Below are 15344 nucleotides of genomic sequence, written 5' to 3' on the forward strand. Positions count from 1 at the left end.
GAATAACGTATAATGGCATAGACAGAGATATGGAGAGAGATTTGCACAACTGGGAGAGAGATTTGGTTACTTACAAACTCATTAAAGGGGGAGGGAGAGAGAGAGAGAGAGAGGGCTTCTGGAAGAGAATTGATCAGAAAGTACTAGCCATGTCGTCGTCGTCGTCTTTAAAGCTCTGATCTGCAAAGAGAACAGTCCTTTCCATTCTTTTCTGGGCTGCCTTGGTGTTGGGGCAAAAGGGTATGCGTAAAGAAGGGAATAAATGACCCACGGATCATGAAATTGATGGAGAGATCTGCGATGGCTTCTTGTGAGTTGGGCTGGAATTAGGGTTTCATCAGGAAATTTGAGAGCCGGGAAGAGAGAACAGAGAGAGAAGATGTTCTCTTTTTTAACCATTCATCTCTAAAAGAGAGGCGGCTTCAGCTCACATTTCCACTCAAAAGATCGGAGTGGGGTCTGAGAGAGAGAGAAAAGAGAGAGACAAATAGAGCTGCTGTGATTGGCAACCGGTCAAACTGTGTTTGAGAGAGAAAGAGAGAGAGAGAGAGAGAGAGAGATGGAGAGACTTGTGGTTTAGATTTACAGTATGAAAAGGATTTTAGAAAGATCTAATGTTTGTACATTGCTGAAATAATAAATACACTAATAAAAGAACATTGATTAATTATAAAAAGGAAAAATAATTAATTAATAAAAATAGTGATACAAACAAGTAGAATTTTATGGATCAACCCAACAAAATGACGGATTTAACTGCATGTGTTACTTTGAGGGAATTAAATTTGTCTTTTCATTGGATCCATCCACAAATTCATTAATTTTTAAAAGGTTTTAAATGACTCAAATATTTAGAAGGTTCAAGTTTATAGTAAAACAAACCTCATTCTTTTTTTTTTTTCTTTTTTTTTTAATCCCGAAGTTAACTTTGAAGCGTTCTCAGGGCATGTTTGACGACCCATCTAGAATGGATTTTGATTTTAAAATTAAAAAAATTCCTTTAAATTGGCAAAGTTCAACTTTAAGAGTACTATTTAAATGCCACTTTTGACAATGGATGGTTCAAAAAATTAGGCTATGATTTTCCAAACAAAATAAACTTATAAGACGGGGATGATCCAAGAGGTTCTCACTGAGTTAATCTTAAAATATTAATAAATTTTCTGAATCCCAAAACATCCTTATCATATAGGAGAAACGAGAATTTTCTTTTTTTGGGTATAATTTTAATCACAAAAATAACATAAATTAATTCAAAACAGCAACCAACCATGCACATGAGATGCGTATATATATATATATATTTATATAAATAAATTATTTGATGAACCATGATGATGAAATGAAATTCAAATTTGTGGCACAGCTTTTGACTAATTCATCACAAGCTTGATGAGACCTGCAGAGAAGAAAATCTCCATCCTCAGAGCTGGGTTTGAGCGGAATCTTAAACAGTATCCTTCCACTGAATTGTAGGGATCGAGAGAAAGAGAAAGTCATGAGCCCCAGCCTACATCTCATCTCCATCCTGTTATTTTCTACTTGCCCCGCACCTCTTTCTTTTCAACTTTCACGCTGCTATATATGATGTATTTTTTTTTTTTTTATCTTTTACATTTATGGATCTACCAACGCTTTTGATGTGTTTGGAAGAAAGGAAAATAAAAAGAAAACACAAAAAGAAAAAGGAAAGAAAACCATCCATATATATTCTAGGGTTAGGATGGATAGGTCAGTTCAACAACACCCCGAGTTCGCTGCAACAATCGGAACCAGAAAAGTGAACTCTTTTTAATTTTCCGGCTTTAAATACTTTTAATGGCATATTTAATGATGCTTTCCTCGTGCCAACTTGGGCGTAGAATAGAATAGACTTCTACACTTGGCTTAAAACTGGGTTCTTGGCATGTAGAATACGAAAGAGAAGATCCAGTCCAATGTTTGGTTGGTTTGCTTCCAATTTCAATAATGTTTATCAAGCATGTAATTAATTAGTATTTAAGAAACAAAATTATTATAAGGATAAGTTCATATTTTTGTTTACCTTCATGTTCTTGTTTTCCTTTTCACACGAAGGGAAATCATAGGATCGAGAAAGAAAAAGGTCGTTGTGGCAGCTTTATACAATCAAAGGATTGTGCTGATTCTTGCTCTTTGTCCCTGCATGCTTAATCAATCCATACAATATCTCCATTAAATTGTTGGTATGTAATTAACCATTCTTATTATTATGAAACTTTAACAGAGTTCTTGCAATCTAGCACTTGAAGGGCCATGATTTAGTGGCAATCTAGCTCCACATGATTAAAACTTTGGAACCAGTAACTCCAAAGTAGTTGTCTTTTATTTTAACGAAGTTAATTACCATCAAATCATGATGATTGGTTGGTTATGCATGTTCATGCTTTATTTATTTATTTTTTATTCCTCATATGATGATGATCCTCATTTTTCTCCCCAAGTAAATAGAGTTTATAATCCATATAAGATTGAAAGGCTTCAGTTCTATACGTACTTGTACAAGCCTAGATCTTAATTTCGAGACAGACTCCCTCAAAGGCTATTCTTAGAGCTTTGTTTCAAAAAAATAAGATATTTGGGACTTTATTACACCATTTTAAGTATAAATATTGTACAGTTATGTAATATGCATACATGACTATTAGTTGTGAAATTCTATATTACACCAACTATTAACATTGAATCTCCTTTTTTTAGTTCCAATTTTACCTTGACAGGCAACTATATCCCGTGTGAGATAGGAGTGGAATCTTCCCTTTTATACAGGTATTCCAAATCATTTTAACCATGCTCTTATGGTAAATTGCATATATAGCCCTTATAGTTTGACACATTTTAGTAACACCTCTTGTACTTCAAAATTAACCCTAGAAGCCCATGTGCCTTTAATTCTTTGTAAAAACACCCCTTTGTCAATTTTAAGGGCTAACACCACATATTATAAGTCCAAGATGACGTAATTTTACACTATATAATATTAATTAAATTATTTACATGAAAATTAAATTTAAATAAAATAAAAATAAATAATAAATAAATAAAGTGTTGACTGGAACTATTCCAATAGGCAACAAACTTGTCACCAAAGGATGACCACCAGTGAGGGTTCTAAAAAACCAATACACAAGGGCACACACAAACAAACAAACAGGAAAAAGAAGAAAACGAAAAAAGAAAAAAAAAATCTTTCTATGGTTTGATTGAGCCCATGTCCTGAATAAAGTAATCAAATTTGATCTTTGAACACAAACAGAAGAAGAAGAAAAAGAAGGAAAACCCATTTATAATTCAATCAATTGAACCCATCAGATCAATCTTCAAATCTAGATAGAACTCATTTGAAACAAACCTAGTTGGGTTCTTGAATTTTTGAACCTATATCAAGGGAACAAAAAAGAGACAAATATGAATTGGAATAAACACAAAAATACAAAGATGCTCCGAAGTTCATTCATCAAAGATAAACCTATTTAGAATAAGCCTAGATTTACATTGATGAGTGCATAATTTTATATATTTATTTCTCTTACATATAGTCTTTTGGGTGAGATTTATGCCTTATTGTGATGATTTATGTTTATTTTTATGGTTAAGGAAATTTTGGATAGGTTAGAATAAATTGGGCTTTTACTTAGAAAATTTCGACTTTTTAATATTTTGACATTCTAGAATTCTTGCAAATTTTTGACCATATTAAAGTTCAAGAACATGAATGAGGTCTTCAGAGCTTTTGTAAAAGACTTCTTGGGCTTTCCAGAATGATATTATTTGTCCAAATCAGAGTTCGTTTGGTCCTTCAAACATTGCTTCAACATTAGGGCTGAAAAACTGGGCCAAATCCTAATCTGATTAGAATTCTACACGAACAATGAATATTTAAAAGGACATAACTTGAGCTTATGATGTCCAAATCGAGTGATTCAAAAGTCTAAATTCATCTAAACATTTTGAAATACAATTATTAAGAAGGGGCCGAAGCCCAAAAATCTTTTTATCTAACCCAAAATAGGCTCATAATTTATGAGAGTCTAGGAAGCCCTAATTCTTTGGTTGATTTGGATTCTTTGTTGGGGTCTATTTAAAGTCTTGATCAAAGCTTGAGAAAGGAGAATGTCCAGGAAGAAAAAGAGACAAAGAAGCATATCCAAGAGGAGGAAGAATCATTATTTTCATATTTTCTCTTCTTTTTTTTTTGTGTTCTTTCTCTCATTATGTGTGGCTAAACTTTGATTTTTCGATAAAATGATATTTTGAAGCCATGGTGAAGAACATTGTGAGATCTTTTTGAGTTTATTTGCAATCTGACTTGAATATTCATGTATCTTTTGATTTTAATGTTTATGATTGTGTGTTTTGATTGTGTAGACGACTGCTATTCAATTCTTGATGCATGATCAATTGCTAACTTGAATATCAAATCCATAATTGTTTGGTCTTTCTTGCATAAGTAGCAACTAGGGTTGATAATTATGAACAAGTTTTCCTTCAATTCCTAGGGAATATATGTGCTGAATTAAATAAATTGAACTTGTGTGTTTATTGTTCAAATTTGGTATTGTTTCCATAAAGTTTAATGCTGCATTTGAATTAAATTCTAGAGAGCTTGTTCTAGAGTTATTTGAAGGTAAGGGTTAATTGAAGAGCTTGTTTTAATTAACCAATAAGTAAGGGAAACATTGAATGAACAGAGCTTATTATTTTTTCTAAGGCCAAGTGTTCAAGAAAAATTAGTGACTTTAGCATCAATGATCAGTGTCATTGTTTTTTCTAAGGCCAAGTGTTCAAGAAAAATTAGTGACTTTGGCATCAATAATCAATGTCATAATCATTGATGGATAAATCCTTTCTACCAGAAGCGTTTCTATTGGTTATTTTAATCTTTTTACATTCTGATTTGCCTTATTAATTTAAAATAATATTCTATTTTTAATTGCTTAAATTTCAAAATTCAAAACCCCCAAATTATTTCTTCTATTTATTTTAAGTTTTCAAAGGAATAGATCTAACCGATCCTTGTGGATACGAACTTGCTCATCACTATCACAATTCACATTCTTAAGAGTAAGAGTTTATTATTTGTTGGATTTGACACCCATCATATATCTGCCCTTTGAATCTATGATCCAAATCAAAGAAAAAGAAGAAGAATAACCTATCTCTAATTTGATTGAACCTATCAAAGAACCCTAGATTAAAGAAGAAAAAACCCATTTTATCAAAACCCTATTGTGTTAAATCGTCTTCAAGGTAATATTAATTGTACGGAATCATCTCTCTTCCTCTATTCATTCCAAAGGGTTCAAAGTTCTAACTTATCTAGGTTTGTTCACCCTAATTGAACCTACTAGAGTGAGTTATATTCTAGTGAGAAAGAGATAGAAGAAGAAGAAGATGAAGAAAAGGGGTTGTCGACCGATAAAGAAGGAGAATAGTTGTTTGCTAGAAATAGAAAAGTTTCCCAACACAAGGTATGCACTAGGAAAAACCTAAGCAACAACTTCAATTCGTAAGTGAAGGCGGCAATAATAAACACATTCAAAACCACCAACCACTATGCTATGGTCAAAACATCTACCCAACTAAAGCAATCAAAAGGAATAGAATAACAAATACAAGGGACATAAATAAACCAATAAAGACCAAAACTAACTAAGGCCCACAAAAACAAAAACAAACATGGGAAGGACACTACTTGCAAGCTCTATTTCAATTACGTACCACCTCTAAGGCATCAGGTTTGTGGTAGAATGGGTTAGGGATAGTTTTGAGAATAAGAAAGGACATGATAAAGTATGAAATAGGGTTTTGAGGTAAAAGGAACCAATCAAAGGACAAGAAAAAAGAGTAGGATTTTGGGGAAAGGGTTATAAAGGAGAATACTCATTAGAAAAGAAAAATGGGTGATGGTTAAAGAGGAGAAGAGTAATGATAATGCTAGTAAGGTTTTAAGGTAAAATGACCCAATCAAAGGACAAGAAAAAAGAGTAGGATTTTGGGGAAAGGGTTATAAAGGAGAATACTCATTAGAAAAGAAAAAGGGGTGATGGTTAAAGAGGAGAAGAGTGATGATAATGCTAGTAGGGTTTTAAGGTAAAATGACCTGATCAAAGGACAAGAAAAAAAGAGTAGGATTTTGGGGAACGGGTTATAAAGGAGAATACTCATTAGAAAAGAAAAAGGAGTGATGGTTAAAGAGGAGAAGAGTGATGATAATGCTAGTAAGGTTAGAAGTCCAACCTATAAAGGTAGTTCGACATTGAAGGGAAGATGAAGATGAATTAGGTAAAGCCTAAGGTGAAAATGGCTTATATAAAAAAAAACAACATATTGAATTGACTTTATTCTTTATAAATTATATTTTGCATTGATAATCGTTGATGACTACTTTTACAAAATAAACTTATGACATTAAATTTTCAGTTAAATATTTTAATTTTTAGTTCTTCTTGTTAAGTGGTTGCAAAATAAAGATTGAGAAAACACTAAAGGTACAGGGGAACAAATCATCTATGTAAGAAATAAAGTTAGAGGCCTAGAGGACTTATGAAGGATATCTTGAATGCATCTTGTATGTTTGGGCAAGATGATGCAAGACAAATTTGTGGTATTTTTACCCAAGTTGCGAATTTATATGAATCTTGATTTGCATGTGTCTAGGGATATGGTCCAGAGAAGATGCAAAAAGTGTTAGGGGGAGAGTTTTGGACCCATGCCAACATCTAAATGAGGCAAGATGCTTTCTTTGAAGATAAAGATCTATAAGAAATAATAAACACCCAAAATCGGGGTGAATTGGGTTTCCAAAACCTTTTTAGATTTAAAACTTCTTTATGCAAAGAAAACTATTTGACCATTTTTAAACCTTTTGGAAAATAGTGATAAAAGTCTCTATTGAAAGTGTTGCCCAGGAAAATACCCAAGAAGATGAGTGAATTGGGTTTTTCAAAAATTAATAATTTTTATTTTTTTTAAAAACTCTTAAATTTGTGATCTTAATATGTGGTTATTACAGTAAGAATAAGAACAATAAAATCAAACAACTACAATGAACAAGAGAAGTTTTAGAGGTTGGGCTCTCAAGAGCTTACTCCTCTCTCTCAAGACTTAGTTTGAGGTTCTGCTAAGGAGAATAAACATTATCTTTTAATTGGAGCTAGAACCAACAAACAATCCCTTCCCTAAACAAGAACCATTAACACATAGATAGTAAATACAATCCCTTCACACAACAAGTAAGTAAAAATAAAAAATTTACAACCAGAGACAATCTCAAACAAGTCACTAACAATTGAGAATTCCACTAGCTAGTACATTGAACCTTCTCACTCTTGTTTGAATGTTCTGTCAATTGTTTGTTCTGCATTATATTGCATTAGCCTTCATACTCACCTTGCATTTATACACATCTTTAGAGAACTAGATGTTACAAAGAGAGGTAAGAAGCAAATTTGAAATTCAAAATTTCTTTAAGTATTTTCAACATCTCCAACTAGCATCTGTTGGATTATAAAATTAATTCAAACACATCTTTGAAAATTTTTGCATAGAAAAGTTAATAAATTAAATTTAGGGGACAACAGTTTCTAAAGAAAGATTTTTACATTTTATCATAAGGAAATCAGACCATGACTTTGAGGTACAAGATAAAAACACATTTAAAAAAAATACCCTTGGCGTGCAACAAAAAGAGATGCAGAAATCAAGACAATTAGAAACGATCGTTAAACTTTAGTGGACTTAAGGCACAACTTCGGTCGAAGGCTAGGTCAACCTAAGACATGAGGCCAAACATTCTGGCCAACTTCGGTTAACCGAAGAATAACTTAAATTGACCTAAATGGTATATGACGAGATTTAAACATTCTGCCTCACTTCAGTACACTTAAGACAAAACATCAATCGACTTAAGATACATAGATAAGAAAAACATATATTTTACATCACAAGAGACTAATGAAATATATTTATATTATAAAAATATTTTTATTATTATTAAAATCTTATTTACTTACCCTTGAGCTTAACAAAAAGATTTAACTTTAGATAATAAAGGAAACAATGATGTGAGAATGTTTGTGTGAAAATGGAATTTCCACAATCAATTTTAAAGAAAATATTGCAAATTATAAAAGCTGGAAATAAAAACTTGATTAACTGAAATGTAAAAAGGAATGAACAATGCAATACACAAAGAATTTTATAGTAGTTTAGCTCAACCAGCCTACTCCACTCCCTTGACTTCTCATCAAGGATTTCAACAATCCACTATAGCTTTTGGCAGGATTAGTTATAACCTCATCTTTTTGATGAGTCAGCTGTAACCGAATACATAGGTTTTGTAAGGATTAGCTTAATGTTTTTTACAAATCCTTTTTATGGGCTTAAGCACAAACCCTTTAAGCTTTAAATAAGATAGAAGAAAGTATAGAATAAAGCTTAGAGAAGATAACTTTAACAATGTATTACTCAAAGAAGATAGCTTCTCACAAAGTAAAAAAAGATTAGAAGGATTAAGAAGATAAGCACTCTTTCTCTTTTCTTTTTCTTTTTTTATTGAAGATGAAAATTTGAGGTACCTTTTTGGCTCAAGACAGTAGTAGAAAGAATTCGAACAACACATGTTTTTTCATCATCTTCTCATTTTATACTTATTGTCAAGAGAGTGATATCTGCAAGAAATAGCTTTATCTCTCCTCAAAATAATCATTAGAATATTCAAAAATCAAGATAAAAGAATGAGGGAAAATTTAGAGCAATTTTGAAGCCTTAACAGTCAAAACTATACATTAAATACATTTACAATGGCTAGTTTTTTTTTTTTTTTCTTTTAAAACTTCAGCACACTTTTTACTCGAGTACCTTCGATCACATTTCATTTTTTAAATTTGAAATTTTGTGGTGTCTTGTCAACAAGCTCCCAATTGATTTGGGTTACATTATTGTCCATCACATGGATATTTACGACCCTAAGAGACCTACTCCTCTTGTAACATCCCAGTATTTTAGAAAAAATAATAATATGTAATTATGAGTATTGGAAATAATTTATTGAGGATTTATGGTTTTAAGGAATTTTATTTGACAAAGTGTATTTCATATATTTTCGGAGTAGGGGTGTAATTGATAGATTATGGAAAATTATGGTATGTAACTGATATTATTGAAGTAGGGCATGAGAAATAGTTTTTGAAATTTTTGGGGCTTAAGTGCAATTTTCAAAAATGGTTGTGGAGTCTCTTTAAATTTAATGGTGGGCATATATACGGTGAAAAAGCATGCAGATCAGGTGGCATGCATGCACAAGGGGCTGTTGGCGGTCGTGGGTTCGAGGCGAAGTAGTTGTGCATGAGGGAATGAAAAATGCTTATTTTTCCAGCGAAGGAACAATTGAAACGATGTTGTTTTAGTGAGGTGGTGGCTTCTTCTAGCGGTTGCTCCAACGCCCTCCATGTGACCTCTCCCTAACTGTTCATTTTGCTCCCATTTGCCTTATAAATTGAGCTGGAAAGATTGGAATCTATTTCCTAAAAGTAAGTTCTAAACCCTCTTTGCATACTTTTTAATCCTTATGTAAGTCCCCGTTGTTTTGTGTATTTTATTCCCTTTCTTACCTTGATTTGCTTCCAAGTATTAAATTTGTGGGTACGTGTGGTACCTATTTTATAACTCGTGAGTTGTTAGTGATTTTGGTGGCAGTGGTTTTAAGTTAAATAGAAGACTCCTTGCGATATTTATTTCTAACTGTCACGAGGCTTTGTATCGCCCTATTTCTTTGGGAATGATGCCAAACCAATGTGGAACTAGGTTCTTAGAGAGTTGGGAAGGCTTGGTGTGGTTGTGGTGCTACCGGTGTGTCCGCATGATTGTCTTATTAGGTAGTGGCAGCTGACTAACCAGTCTCCATCTAATCTTCAATATTATCAAATATTCTTGACCAGTCAATAATGTGAGTAACGACGGGCATTATCCTTAATCTTGAAAGTGAAGTGGTATAAATACTTACGCCATATAGGGGTTCATAACTTAACCCCAGAATCATATGAAACATTGACCTGTGAATATTAGGCTGAAGCTTAATGCCATAAGTGTGTTAAGAACATACCAATATGAGTATAATGATGTATAGCATTAACTATGTGTGTCTAAGGGTGTGGGGTATAAAGCTATTGGTTGTCGTCCATTGAGTCGTGGTAGTCAATGGCTGGATGTATAAGCGTCAGCTATCAGCTATTATGATAAACTGTAAACAATCTAGGGAAGCTGGTACTACTAGCCACCCATAAAAGAATATATGGGCAGTTGCGAAAAATATGCGAAATCATGTGTTCATGCATGATATTATATGTATGTGTGTCAAGTGAGTTTGTTTCTACACAATGGTATTTGTCCCCTCAACTTTTGAGCAAGGGCACTACTATTGCTGTGTCGGTGACGTCTGAGCAGGGTAGGCGTGTGTTGTCATGCCAAAGAGGGCGATATATGGTTAATGAATATTGTGGGCCTTGATGTTGCATACATATAATATAAATATTGTTGAACATATTAACATGTGTGAGCTTAAGGGTCATATGTATTCCATGAGCATAAGTGTGTGTTATATATGAAATAAACCATAACATGGGGTATACAGCATGAAAAGCAATATAAATGTGAACATTGATATTTTACTCTTGAGTAATGAAATGGTTTTGATGAATGTCTATATGAAAATCAATATATGAAAATCAATCTATATGGATTTTGTGAATGAGAAAATGAATCTTTAATATATGAGTTTTAAAGCAAGGTATGAAAACCTATAGAAGAAATTTTGAGTAAGGTTAAGTGTGATTTGTTTCATATATATACTTTTGATAATCTCAACTTGTTTTAAAGATAATCAAAATGAGTTTTTAAAGAATCGAATAAGGTTGTTTTGAAAATTCAAGTTTTTCTAAAGAATAGTCGACTATCAGGTTTATTCTGTTGACTATGTTTCAAAATAGTCGACTGTTTTTAATGTTCTGTCGACTATTTAAGCATCTGTCGACTATTTTAGCATCTGTCGACTATTGAGTAAAAATAGTCGACTATGCCTTTTGATCTGTCGACTATTTTTGTTCATGAAATTCAAAAATTTCTTCACATTTCAGCAACTGTCGACTATTCAAGTATGTCTGTCGACTATTGGATTTTTGTATTAAAAATAGTCGACTATCAGTATATGTCTGTCGACTATTCTTAGTTTTACTTGTAAAAATAGTTGACTAATCTTTTTTTCTGTCGACTATTTTGTTTCACAGATTTTACAACGGCTAGTTTTTGGTGCATTAAATGCTCGCCAACCACCCACAACGGTCCAAATTTCAAACATACCCACCATCAACTATAAATAGGTGGTTGAAGATGCATTAAAGGCTGTTGAGAAACTATTGAATATCTTGAACGATCGTGCCTTCACTGTTACATCGATTTTTACTTCTTTTCTCTTTGTACTCTCATTTAAGAGGCTTTGATATATACTGTTCTATTTCTTTTAAGCCTCGTTTGTTTATTTAAAGAGAGAAATCTGTAACTAAGAGTTGTACTCTTAGCCTCTCTAATTCATTGTTTGTATTTTCTTCCTAGCAGTAGCTAGAGGGCCCATTAAATTGGGAGGTTGTACATTGCCTAGTTAAGGACTAGAGGACCTACTCATATTGAGTAGGGGGTTGATAGTGATATTGGTTTTAAAATCCTTAGTGGATAACTAAGGTAGTGGATTAAGCTTGAAAGGCTGAACCACTATAAATCTGTGTCTTCACTGCTCTTCATACTTTCTCCTTTAAGCTTGCATCGTTGCACTTTTGACTTTGTGTAATCTTCAATAAGACCACATCATTATTCCTCTTTTAAAAAAAAAAAATATAAATACTTTCACTTTCCAAAAGAATTTTTTTTTTACTTACCAATTCACTCCCCTCTTGGTGGATATCACATCAGCTCAATTCTATCAATTGGTATCAGAGCGTGGTTCCCATTGTTTTCAATTAGGTCTAACAACCTAGGGTCAAGATCCACATAATGGCATACTTTCCTAGCTCCTCTCATCATGAAGGATAGAGTACTTCTCGTCCACCTTATTTTGATGGTACTAACTACAATTACTGGAAAGCTAGAATGAATATCTATCTTATGCAGGACTCAAGTCTTATGCAAGCTATTAAGAAAGGAGTCACCTTGGCTGACATGGAAAAGATGGACAAATGGACAGCTGAAGAAAGAATGAACATGGAGACAAATGCAAAAGCAATGAACACATTGATTTGTGCACTATGCCCAGAGGAATTCAACCGAATATCAACATGCAAAACAGCAAAGGAAATTTGGGATAAACTAGAGGTAACTCATGAGGGTACAAACCAGGTAAAAGAAACAAAAATAAATATTCTGGTTCATGACTATGAATTATTTACTATGAAAGAAGATGAATCCATTAAAGACATGTACACCAGATTTAATGATATTGTTTCAACTTTAGAGTCTCTAGGAAAAACTTTTACAAATGGTGAAAAAGTTAGGAAGATTCTAAGAAGCTTACCTAGATCATGGGATCCTAAAGTCACTGCTATTACTGAGGCAAAAGATTTAGACAAACTTGAATTTGATAATCTACTAGGATCACTAATGACTCATGAAATCATGATGAAACGAAGTGATAATGCTGAACCAAAGAAAGATAAGAATGTAGCCTTTAAAGTTGAAAAGGAAGAAAAAGACTCTCAGGACGGTGAAGATGATGATTTTGCTCTGTTAGCTAGAAAATTTAAGAAATTTATGAAGAAAGGTAGGTTTAATCAAAGGAAGACATTTCGGAAAGAAAAAGATCAAAAAGAGTCTAATCCATCTAATGAGCTTCGATGTTTTGAATGTAAGAAGCTAGGTCACATTAGAAGTGACTGCCCCCAACTGAAAAAGATGGATCGCAAGGAAAGGAAAATGAAAAAAAAGGCTCTAGCTGCATGGGGTGAAGAAGATCTCTCATCAAGTGATGAGTCTCAAGGTGATGAAGTTGCCAACATTTGCTTTATGGCCAATATTGAGGATGAGGTAAACTCTCAGCATCCTAATCTATCCTCTGACTTTACTTTTGAAGAACTTCATGATGCATTTAATGACTTGCTATGTGAATGTGAGCATATGAATGAGAAAAATATTGATTTAAGAAGAGAATTAAATTCCTTAGAAAATGAGGTAAAAAATCTGAATGTTAAAATAGAACTGTTAGAAAATGAAAGAAACAGTTTAAGTGCTGAAAAGGAAAATCTTTTGAAAGAAAACAAAGACATGAAGGAATCGTTAGAAAAGTTGGTTGAAGGTAAAAATAAACTAGAAATGATACTTGGAGCTCAAAGAAATTTTGGAAATAAACAAGGAATTGGATTTGATCCATTCCAAGCAAGCTCTAGTAAAACAGTGTTTGTTAAAGCAGTAAACCAAAAATTTATTCAAAGAAAACCATTTTTCAAACCAAAGTTTTCAAAAAGAGGTATTACCTGTCATTACTGTGGAAAAGATGGTCACTCAATTAACAAATGTTTCATACGAAATTTTCCTCAAAAATTCAAACAAGTTTGGGTTCCTAAAGATGTAGTATCTTCTAACAAGAATGGACCCAAGAAGATGTGGGTACCAAAGGGAACAACGTGAATGATTTCTTGTGTAGGCTGCATTGGTTTCAAATGATCCAAGGAGCAAGTGGTTCCTTGATAGTGGCTGCTCAAGGCACATGACAGGAGATCAAGATCTTCTCAGCAATATTGTTCTCAAGGAAGGAGGTAAGGTTTTCTATGGTGACAATTCTCAAGGTAAGATTATAGGTATGGGTTCTATTTCTTTTGAAAATATTTCTTTAGAGAATGTGTTTCTTGTTGATGGTCTTAAACATAATTTGATTAGCATTAGTCAACTGTGTGATTTAAGCTATGAAGTTTGTTTTGATGCTAACTCTTGTAAAGTTGTGTGCTCTAAGTCAAAAGAAATAAAATTAAAAGGAAATAGATTAGGGAACATCTATCTCACATTCCTAGAATCTCCCAAAATGGAAAACTGTTTAGTTACAAAGTCATCTCAATATTCTTGGCTGTGGCATAATAGGTTAGAGCATGCTAGTATGAACCTAATAAACAAGTTAGTAAAACATGATCTTGTTATTGGTTTGCCTAAGCTTAAATTTGAAAGAGATCACATTTGTGGCACTTGCATGAAAGGCAAACAAATCAGTATATCATTCAAACCAATAAATGAAGTATCAACATCTAGACCTCTAACACTACTTCACTTAGACCTATTTGGTCCAATGAGGACTCTAAGCTTAGGAGGTAAACAATATGTTTTAGTTATAGTAGATGATTATTCTAGATTCACATGGGTAATTTTTCTTGCATCTAAAAATGAAACATTTAAGTCATTTGAAATATTCAGTAAAAGAATTCAAAGAGAAAAAGGCTTTTGTATTTCAAAAATTAGAAGTGATCATGGAGGAGAATTTGAAAATGAATCATTCAAACTGTTTTGTGAAGAAAATGGAATAGATCATAACTTTTCTTGTGCTAGGACTCCTCAACAAAATGGTGTAGTAGAAAGAAAGAATAGATCTTTACAAGAAATGGCTAGAACAATGCTTTGTGATAAAAACCTTCCTAAGTACTTTTGGGCAGAAGCTGTGCATACTGCCTGCCATATTTTAAATAGAGTTTCAATGAGGCCTTTATTGAAAAAGACTCCATATGAATTATTTAAAGGAAGAAAACCCAACATAAGTCATTTTCATGTGTTTGGTAGTACTTGCTATATTCTCAACAATGGAAAAGAATCTCTAGGTAAATTTGATGCTAAAAGTGATGAAGGTATATTCTTAGGTTATTCATCTCAAAGTAAAGGTTATAGGGTATTCAACAAAAGAACCCTAGTGGTAGAGGAAACAATCCAAGTTATAGTTGATGATATTAGCCTTGAGGTTCCAAAACCTAGAGAAGATGGTGAAAATAATGTAACTCAAAATTTTGAAAAACTTTCTATAAGACAAAGTGAGTCTAATGCTCAAGAAAACGTTTCATTTGAAGAAGATCAAGAATATCAATTTGAAAAAGAACCAACATTTCCAAGAGAAAGGAAATATGTCAAAATGAATGAAATCTTAGGAGATCCATCCAAAGGCATTAGAACTAGATCTTCCATTAGGAATGAATGCCAATGTGCTGCCTTCCTATCTCAAGTTGAACCCAAAAATATCAAAGAAGCTTTAGAAGATGAAAATTGGATTATTGCCATGCAAGAAGAATTAAATCAATTTGAAAGAAGTG

The 15344-nt window shown here is 32.8% G+C and overlaps 1 protein-coding gene across 2 annotated transcripts in view; it reads right to left on the minus strand.

The window, feature by feature from the left end:
- The window catches only part of LOC127804711 (uncharacterized), a 28476-nt gene extending 27918 nt beyond the window's left edge, over positions 1 to 558 (minus strand). For both annotated transcript variants that reach the window (XM_052341662.1, XM_052341661.1), the window contains exon 1: positions 75 to 558. In XM_052341662.1, coding sequence (XP_052197622.1) covers positions 75 to 82 — 8 coding nt within the window. In that variant the 5' untranslated portion in view covers positions 83 to 558. The remainder of the gene's footprint in view (positions 1 to 74) is intronic.
- Positions 559 to 15344: the final 14786 nt, after the last annotated feature.

The sequence above is a fragment of the Diospyros lotus genome, chromosome 6 (genome assembly GCF_014633365.1).
Source record: "Diospyros lotus cultivar Yz01 chromosome 6, ASM1463336v1, whole genome shotgun sequence".
Classification (NCBI taxonomy): Eukaryota; Viridiplantae; Streptophyta; class Magnoliopsida; order Ericales; family Ebenaceae; genus Diospyros; species Diospyros lotus.